The sequence below is a fragment of the Prosopis cineraria genome, unplaced genomic scaffold (genome assembly GCF_029017545.1).
Source record: "Prosopis cineraria cultivar Desert tree isolate PC_DT_omini unplaced genomic scaffold, ASM2901754v1 PC7, whole genome shotgun sequence".
In the NCBI taxonomy this organism is placed as follows: Eukaryota; Viridiplantae; Streptophyta; class Magnoliopsida; order Fabales; family Fabaceae; genus Prosopis; species Prosopis cineraria.
In genome coordinates, this window is record NW_026555338.1 from 19,974,443 (window position 1) to 19,984,590 (window position 10,148).

A 10,148-nucleotide genomic window follows, 5' to 3' on the forward strand; every position below is an offset into this window, starting at 1 on the left:
TCATCAAGAATATGTTTTAAAATATTTTTCGAACAATTTTTAGACACACTAATGCTTTAATATTTAATAATTTAAATTAATAATTTTCATAATTTAAACTTAAATTAACTTGTCATATTTACAAATGAAATTGCGTTATTTTTAATTCACTTCCCAAATTACACCTCATTTCTCAATTGTAATAGCAATAATTAAAAAAAAAAACAGATTATTCTACAGTAATCTTTTTACACCACCATCCCCAACTCTGCAAGACTGAATTGCGTCTCCGATGAATCTTCCATTGTTTCCAGAGTCCAGATCCATAGGCATGATTCTCATTTTCAATTCTCTTCAATATCAGCTATAATCCTTCAATACGATCTTGAACTTAACTTCTCTCAATGGACATTCTCTTCGCTGAAATCCAAGCAGACATTCGCTCCAATGACGCACTTCGGCAATCCGGGGCTCTTCTTCTAGCTCTGCAACAGTCAGCCGCCGGCCGTGATATCTCTGTCATTGCCAAATCCGCCGTGGAAGAAATTGTCGCCGCTCCTGCTTCTGCAGTCTGTAAAAAGCTTGCCTTCGATCTCATCCGCTCCACCCGTCTCACCCCTGACCTGTGGGAGACCGTCTGCAACGGAGTCCGCTCGGACTTCCACTTCCCGGACCCCGATGTAACCGCTGCCGCTGTCTCCATTCTCGCTGCCATCCCTTCTTATCGTCTGGGAAGGCTCATCACGGACTGTAACAAAGAGATCTCTGACTGTTTCGACTCGCCCAGCGACAATCTTAGGTTTTCGATCACAGAGACCTTAGGCTGTGTTCTTGCTCGCGATGATCTTGTCACGCTGTGCGAGAACAACGTCAATTTACTCGATAGGGTTTCCAGTTGGTGGACGCGTATTGGGCAAAACATGCTTGACAAATCTGATAATGTTTGCAAAGTTGCATTTGAGTCCGTTGGGAGGTTGTTTCAGGAGTTCAATTCCAAGAGAATGAGCAGGTTGGCTGGTGACAAGCTGGTCGACAGCGAGAATTCGCTCGCCATTCGATCCAATTGGGTCTCATCCATGGTGGACTTTGTGTGGAAGAAGCGTAACGCTTTGATGGCTAGGTCTCTGATATTGCCTGTGGAGAGTTTCAGAGTAACAGTGTTCCCTATTGTGTATGCAGTGAAGGCAGTAGCGTCGGGTGGGTACCAGGTTATTCGTAACCTTTCAAAGTCGTCTGGTACCGTGAATGGGAGTGTTAGGGTTGATTCCAATGCTGAAAAACTAGTTGGAGTTTCAGATGTGGTTTCACATTTAGCACCGTTCCTAGTTTCTTCACTGGAACCGGCATTGATTTTTGAAGTAGGGATTAATATGCTTTACCTGGCTGATGTGCCTGGGGGGAAGCCTGAATGGGCATCGCAGTCAATTATTGCAATTCTTACACTGTGGGATAGACAAGAATTCTCTTCTGCCAGAGAAAGTATAGTTAGGGCCGTTGTCACGAATCTTCATCTCCTTGATCTTAATATGCAGGTGACTTTCCCTTGTCTAACTCTAAAATACTCCAATCCAAAGTAACAGTGTCTCTGTTTATACGTTTTGCTCTTTAGTCTTTGCTGGTCCTAAATGCGTAACCAGCCTTCTACTAGATGACAGGGCAACTTGAAGCATTTAGTGTGGTTTAGTTGTAAGAAGTTTTTGCAGCTTACATGAGATCTTAGGCTGAAGCTTTCTTCCCGCATACTAAAAGAAAGTAAAGGACCGCTTTCACCTGAGAGAATAACGTCATAATATTACTGGTTTTCTTATGAAGCTTGGAAACTTATGGGAGAAACTGTAGGTAGCTAGATATTTTTGTTATCTTAATTATTAACTTATGGGAGAAACAGTGCGTAGCTAGATTTTTTGTTTTTATCTTAATTATTAATATACAATATGCTTTCGTTTACTTTTCTGCTGATTTTTAATGGCTGTTATGTTTAAATTTTGTGTCATTTTATCTTAGTGCTAAAGGATTATACGAATAAAGATTTAGATGGTTTCTGAGAAAAACTCAATATTGCTTGATATTTGAATGCCTATTCATGGTTAAGATAAGGCATCCATTAATTATTTATGAATGGTCATGTGTAGGTATCATTGTTCAAGAGGCTACTTTTAATGGTGAGAAATCTTAGAGCAGAATCTGATCGCATGCATGCTTTAGCATGTATATGTCGAACAGCTCTTTGTGTTGATCTTTTTGCCAAGGAAAGTGTCCGAAGAGGTCAGAAGCCTCTTGCTGGAACTGATATTGCTTCTCTTTTTGAGGATGCTAGAGTCAAAGATGATCTTAATAGCATTACAAGTAAAAGCATATTTAGGGAGGAGTTAGTTGCATCACTAGTGGAAAGTTGTTTTCAGTTGTCTTTGCCTTTGCCTGAGCAGAAGAACTCAGGAATGGAGAGCAGGGTTATAGGAGCCCTGGCATATGGAACTGGTTATGGTGCATTAAATTGGACAGAGCCTGCTTTGGAAGTGGTGGAAGTTTGTCGGCCTTGTGTTAAATGGGACTGTGATGGTCGGACCTATGCAATTGACTGCTACTTGAAGTTGCTTGTTAGACTATGCTACATATATGATACAAGGGGTGGTGTAAAAAGAGTCAAAGATGGAGCCTCTCAGGATCAAATTTTGAATGAGACGAGATTGCAAAATTTGCAACGGGAACTCGTTAAAGACTTACATGAGGTAGGATTTCTCATACTGAGCAATGCATCTAGTGGCATATATCATTCAGAAAGTGATTCAAATCATTGCCAGGGTGAAAAAGTGTTTAAATATCATGTTTTTCCCGTTCTGTTTTTAGAATATATTTCTGCCATGTTTGCACAGCATCACATGGTTCCTATTATAGCACAAGGATGCTTTTCTTGAAAAGAAATCTGACTAGCCAATGTCCTCCCTCTTTCACCTTATTTTATGGAGTCACGTCTTTTTGAAACCTAAACCTATTGTCTTCTACCTCTCTGTTGATATTGTGGTCCTTTACAGTTTACTTGCTTCCAAAGCTTCTACCATGAAGTCAATAAAACTTGGGTGATGACCGTGTTGCATGGATGAAACAACATCCTGTCAAGCCAAATTGCTGCTCCATGCGTTAGTTTCCCGTATGATATAAAAGATGTGTTTTCTAAAACTATAGAAGATTGCTAGAAAAAAGAAAAAAATATATGTATGACCTTGAGGATTTGAAGAGGCGTGGCTCAAGATCTTTGTCCAAAACTAATTCAACCCAAAAGCTTAAGCTATTATGTGAAAACCCATTATTGGTTTTTATTAATATATTTTACATGCCCCTCATGCAAAATCCTTTTAGGGTTGAAGCATGAAGAAAACATAAGCTTGTTGCCTATCAAAGATTGCATATAAATCCAGTTAATTGGGGAGATAGCAGCAGCAAGGATCAAACTATTGTCCACCTGGTCATATTGACGCTAAAAACTGTCAAGGATTATTTTGGTTTTTTCCTGACAGTTTTGATTTGGAAAGGGAAGCATTTGTCTTATTTTGTTATTTTTCACAAAAGGAAATGTAGAGACAGTGAATGATGATATTGATCCTCAAGAGGATTAAGACTAGTGAATTGTGATTTATAATTTTGTACGTTTTATTCTTAAATCCATTTGAGGGTTATGATGACTTGAATGTTGATATGTTACTTTGTGGATTTGAATCTTAGGTCCATGATTTACTGTCACGACATCGCATATTAATAAACATGTCTTATTTTTTGTCATGCATTGATATTTGCCCCTTTTTAAATAATTGAGTTTTGATTAATCGTGTTATACATGCAATTCAATTTTTCTTTAAATTTTGGTCATGAATATTTCGATTTACAGTCCAAAGAGTTGTTTTACCTTGACAGAAAATGTAGTATCTATTGGTTATAACTTATAACTATATGTGATATACTTAAAATGAATGTTTCCTAATTTCAGCCATAATCTATACTAAGATTCTTATTGAAAGAATGTGATTTGATTTTACCCCTGTAGATTTGTTCTTTACTATTTTATTTGTCATCAATAACTAAATCCTGGATTACTTTATTTTTTCTCGCACATTTGGTTTGCTGTACTTATGTGACCTCAAATTAGTTGCTTGGTTCTTAATGTAGAAATTGAATTACTGTTCTCTGTTTGGAAATTATCTTGCATTTTTGTCATTGTGACAGGTGAATACCCCAAGAATATTGGCCCGACTTATTTGGGCTATTTCAGAACACATAGATATAGAAGGATTAGATCCACTCCTAGCTGATGATCCAAGTGATCCCCTCAATGTCATTATATCAAATATTCACAAGGTTCTTTTTAACATAGATTCATCTGCGGAAACAACCAATAGAGTTCAAGATGTCCAGGCAGTTCTTTTATCTGCTCAACGTTTGGGATCGCGCCACCCGAGGGCTGGACAGTTACTTACTAAGGAGCTGGAGGAGTTTAGGAACAGTACTTTGGCTGATTCTGTTAGCAAACATCAATGCCGTTTTATGTTGCAAAGAATTAAATATGCTTCAAATCATCCAGAGAGTAGGTGAGAATATTTTGCAAAATTTGTACTTTCCACTACTCCCATAGGTATCCTGACTTGGATTTTCATTGGACATTTTTACTTCTTTATATCTTTTCATCTATTTAAATTCTTGCGATCTGTTACACTCCTGACTTTTGATTTTCCTGCCTCAATTAGCATTGTTAGCATTGTGATGTTTCTTCTGTAGTTTTAGTATTGATTTCCATTTCATAGAAGCAGGCCTCAAAATCTTAATTTTTTTTTTTAAGTAAAAGCTCCAAAATTGTGTGACTCGTGACCCACTCTGGAACTGTTCCGATCTCACTAGTCCTAAATCAGTCATCTCAGGCTGTGGGAAATGCAGTCCGAGATAAAATTGGGCTGGGTAGAAAAATTAGCTCAGTCTGATGTCCCCCATATTTCCTGAGCCCATGCTTTCTTTTCGTGAGTTATCTATAAAAAAATGTTCTGCAAATGTTCTTATTCTGACATTGTCAGTAAATTCCATTGCTGGTCACTATAAAAAGCTAAAATATGATGTAAACCAATTCCTTTGGCATTTATCCATTTTTCTGATGTTGATTTTTGCCATGTGATAAATTTAATTCATCAGGTGATAACTGGTAATTGTGCTTCCTTTTTCAGGTGGGCAGGGGTTACTGCAGCTAGAGGGGATTACCCATTTAGCCATCACAAATTAACCGTTCAATTTTATGAATCATCTGCTGCTCAAGATAGAAAATTGGAAGGATTGGTTCATAAGGCTATTTTGGAGCTCTGGAGGCCAGACCCTAGTGAACTAACCCTCTTACTGACAAAAGGGATTGATTCTACTTTACTGAAAGTTCCTCCTACTGCAATTACGTTGAGTGGCAGTAGCGATCCCTGTTATGTTGAAGGTTACCATTTAGCTGACCCTGCTGATGGGCGTATCAGTCTGCATTTAAAGGTTAAAGCCTTCTTGATTTGTTCTTTCATAATTAGTCATTTGAGAATTAGTTGTTTTAGGTTATGGCTTGTTCAGATAATTTAAGCAGGATATTTTCATTGACAATATTGTGGTGGTAATGTTTGATGGCAGAGAATGTCCCACATCTGATGGGTGAGACACACAAGGATCTTTTTTTAGTGGACATTCTTCCCTCTTATCAGCCTTGTAGGATTGAATTTTACTTGAGATTTGAGGTTACCTTGACTAGAATTTTTCTAAGAATTGCATTACGTGGTACATTTAATTTGATGCACCGTCGTTGCTTCATTTTAAAATCTTGACAAATTTTCAGACAGATTGTCTGCTGTTTTTTCAAGCAAAGTTCCGTCATATTGTTTTGAGGAAATTACTTTCTTGCTTATGAATATAGTCAAATTAAAAATTGAAAAAATAAGGGATGGATTAACCATTGTATTTTAAGCATGCAGTTGCTGATGATATTGATTAATTAGAAGCCTGAAAGTAGACTGATGTTAATTTCTAACGCTACATATAAATCTGTCTTTGTCATCAATTTGGAAACTAATATATCTCACTGAAGGTGCTCTCTGAGACATAGGATTATAGAGGGAGGCATTTGTTTTCTTGGCAAAATTTTATCTAACTGCTGTAACATGTCTATTCCAGCATTTCCCATTGACTATGAGTAAAAATGTTTCAGATCTTAAATTTAACTGAGCTTCAACTAGACCGAGTGGATGTCCGGGTGGGACTAACTGGTGCCCTGTATTATATGGATGGTTCTTCTCAAGCAGTTCGGCAGTTGCGTAATCTTGTTTCCCAGGTTTCTTCTCCTTCTAAGCTAAAGTGCATTCTATTTCTATGTTTGCTTTTACCTGTTTTGAATGTTACTATTTTTGGATGTGCTTCTTCTGGGTTATTCTGCATGTGTCTCAAGTCCAATGGGTATGTCTGTTCTCCTGAGGGAGTTGACTTAGTTACATTGTGTTTACGGCTTCTCTTTGATGTCTTTCTCATAGGGAGTCATCTTTTCTAATATGCAAAGACAATGCGCAGCTCTTCTTCACCGTTTACTATTATACTGCCTCTGTAACTTTTTTTTTTTTTTGAGATTTTATTGGTTCTTTCTTGATTGAGGATTCTTAACCCAAAAAAATGTGTACTTTCTTCTCTTAAACTGAGGTTTCCATTGTTTCCTCAGATAATTCTGTGCTACTAATAGTGTACTCCCTCTCTTTTTTATCACAAGAGAAACTACTTGTTTCAGTGTTTTGTTATAACTTATAAGTCAAGCTGCAAATTTCAAAAAGCATTTATTACATTTTCCCATAATATTTCTAAAATCTTTGTTAGTGATAGAGCACAATAGCATTGTGTAATCCATGTAGTCAACACCACCTAGTGGGATAAGACTTGTTGTTGTTATTGTACATTTTTTTCCAAATTATATAATTGGAAATAAAAGTAAACATTAATTATAAAGGCATTTTAGTCTAAAATTTTCAGGATTAACTAACTTTTTTAAACTGAGTTGATTAAAATTTGCTTATATTTGGAAGGGGGGATTATCTCTGATACATGGGAATTGGGAGTAATAGGTGTAATTTGGGATGTAAGGGTATTAGAGATAGAAGGGGGAGAGAGAGAGAGAGAAGAGGCAGAAGAAGAATAGAGACGAAGAGAGAGATTAATTCCATTCATAATGACCCCTTACAACATAAAGGTGATGAAATATAAAAATTAATATATTTTGAAGAAACCTCTTATAGGAAGAAGCCTAGGCTAGTAGCTTATTACTATTTTATGTTGCTTGTAAAAAGCCTATCTAGGAATAAGCAAGTTACTTTTGTGTTATTTCAATACTTTTGTAAAGAGAGAAATCTGAACATTAGCTTTATCTAGAAAGTTTAGTTTAAATAGTTTAGGCTTTGCTCTTGTAAGGACACTTTTGACGAATGAGTTTTACGTGTAAAATCTGATAGCTGTCTCCCTCTCTGCGTTCTGCCTCTCCCTCATGCTCCACCACTGTTCTGTCTTCATCTTCTTCATTTCTTTCTCCCTGTTTCTGGTTTCTCTCTGCTCTCTCCCTCTATTCAGATCTGTGCAAGTGTGTGTGAGTGTGTGTCACATCAAAAGGCCTATTTATAGATAATATAACTAAATACCCAAACTACCCTTATATCCCAAATTACCCCTATTACTCCTAATTCCCATGTATCAATCTCTTATAGTGTATCTTGATCCTTGTTCTTGACAAATGTACCATCCCCAGGATCCAGTACTCTGTAGTGTGACGGTTGGTGTTTCCCACTTTGAAAGATGTGCCCTTTGGACTCAAGTCATGTACTACCCTTTCTATGGAAGTGGTGCTGTTGGAGACTATGAAGGTGACTACACCGAAGAGGATCCTCAAATTGTTAGACAGAAGAGAAGCTTAAGGCCCGAATTAGGGGAACCTGTGATACTGAGATGTCAGCCATACAAGATTCCGTTGACTGAGCTTCTTTTGCCACATCAAATCTCACCTGTTGAATTTTTCCGGCTGTGGCCCAGTTTGCCAGCTGTGGTTGAATACACTGGTACATATACCTACGAAGGAAGCGGCTTCCAGGCTACCGCAGCCCAGCAGTATGGAGCTTCTCCTTTCTTAAGTGGATTGAAATCTTTGTCTTCCAAGCCATTCCACAAAGTTTGTTCACATATTATCCGTACTGTGGCAGGATTTCAGGTTTGGATTTATTTCCAGTAAATATGTTCTCTGTAAACTGTCTTCCTGGTTGAATCAATTTACTTATTGTCATTTTTCTTATGAAATCTGCTGATATGCAGCTTGCCACAAGAATCTGAATTAATGTTTTCACTTGGATTGTACTTTTTTTCGAAACAATAATAACACACCTAGTTCAAAAGAAACCTAACCACAGATTAAACTAAAGGGATTATGCAACTTTTAGTTCCTCAATTTTGTTTCTATTATTAATTTAGTCCCACAAATTTAATTTTTATTAATTTAGTCATTTAAATTTACCTCGATTATCTATTTGGTCTATATTGCTTTAAAAAACAAAAAAGTTACACACTATTAAAATTTGCTGACATGAATAGCAAAATCTTGATGCAATCATGTAGATTAATAAAAGAAATGTAATTATTTAGTTAGAAAATAATAAACTCTGAAATTTTAAAAGCAGGAGACTAAAATACAATGTAAGCAATTGTATTGATAAAAATTAAACTGATTTGAGGATAACTCATTCTCATTTGGCTATATATATATATATATATATATATCAAGTCATCAGTATAATTTATGCATTAGATTTTTTTTTTGAGAGTCAAACTTAATGGACTTACATAATAATTTAAGAAAATATAAAGGATGAAATTGATAAAAATTGAAACAAAATGGAGTTAGGATGGGATCAGCATGGTATAATTTATTGAATCTTTTTTCTCCTGCTGCAACAGCTGTGTTATGCTGCAAAAACTTGGCATGGTGGCTTCCTAGGCTTGATGATTTTTGGTGCCAGTGAAGTGAGTAGAAATGTGGACCTCGGTGATGAAACCACCACCATGTTGTGCAAGTTCGTGGTTCGAGCATCTGATGCATCAATCACGAAGGAGATCGGGTCGGATCTTCAGGGCTGGCTTGATGACCTTACTGATGGCGGCGTGGAGTATATGCCGGAAGATGAAGTGAAAATAGCCGCCGCTGAAAGGTTGAGAATCTCAATGGAAAGGATAGCCATGTTGAAGGCAGCTCAACCGCCTCCAAAGTCTCCAAAATCAGAAGAAGACGAGGAGGAGAAGGAAGATAGCGAGGATGAAGAAGACAAAGACCAGAAGAAGAAAGAAAAGGATGATGATAAAGATGAAAAAACGAAGGGACCTTCAACACTATCAAAATTAACTGCTGAGGAGGCTGAGCACCGAGCTCTTCAAGCAGCTGTGCTTCAGGAATGGCACATACTATGCAAAGATAGAAGCACTGAAGTAAACTAATTGTCACTAATAGAAAGGTTTGATTGAGTAAATTCTTTGTATTCTTGTGTACTGATTCTGTGTATGGATATATAACAATTTGAGGAATCTAAAATCTGGTCAAATCGTGCTCTCCAGTTTTGTCTCCTTTTTTTTTTCTTTTTTGCTTCCCACTTCTTCAGGAACGAGCTTTGTACTTTTTGTATTGTATTGTATTCCATTTCATTGTATGTGAAAGTTATTTAGAAATATGAATCTTTCCTTTTTGGCCTGCATTTTCTTTTCTTTCACATACGTACGTACGTACGTTCGTGTTAGAGTGACGGAGGTAGTGACAAAGGAAAATTTGTTTTAATTTGTTTTAGTTTGTTTTTATCATTTAATGATGTCATGTTTCTATGGGTACAGAACAATTATTTCATGTTTAATTTCTAATTTTTTTGGCCAAGAATTAATAATTATGTCCAGATTAAAAGTTACTCCCTCCATTCAAAAATATAATATTTTTTGAGAGTATTGGCTGTTAAAAAATATAAGGTATTTTGAGTCTTTTAAGATGTAATTATTATCTTTTTTTAAGTGCTCATGTTACTTTATATTTTTGTAGGGTAAAGCATTTTATTAAATAGGGATAAATATAAAAAGATATGGTTTATTTAAAAATAAATTCTTTATTG

General features: G+C 36.4%; 1 protein-coding gene across 1 annotated transcript; it reads left to right on the plus strand.

Moving 5' to 3' along the window:
- The first annotated feature begins 235 nt into the window (after positions 1–235).
- LOC129315515 (protein TPLATE) lies at positions 236–9,746 on the plus strand. The gene is made up of 7 exons (XM_054959262.1): positions 236–1,511; positions 2,112–2,708; positions 4,198–4,559; positions 5,184–5,487; positions 6,191–6,313; positions 7,763–8,218; positions 8,959–9,746. Exons 1-7 carry the CDS (start codon positions 384–386, stop codon positions 9,490–9,492), a joined length of 3,504 nt encoding a protein of 1,167 aa, XP_054815237.1. The 5' UTR covers positions 236–383; the 3' UTR covers positions 9,493–9,746.
- Positions 9,747–10,148: the final 402 nt, after the last annotated feature.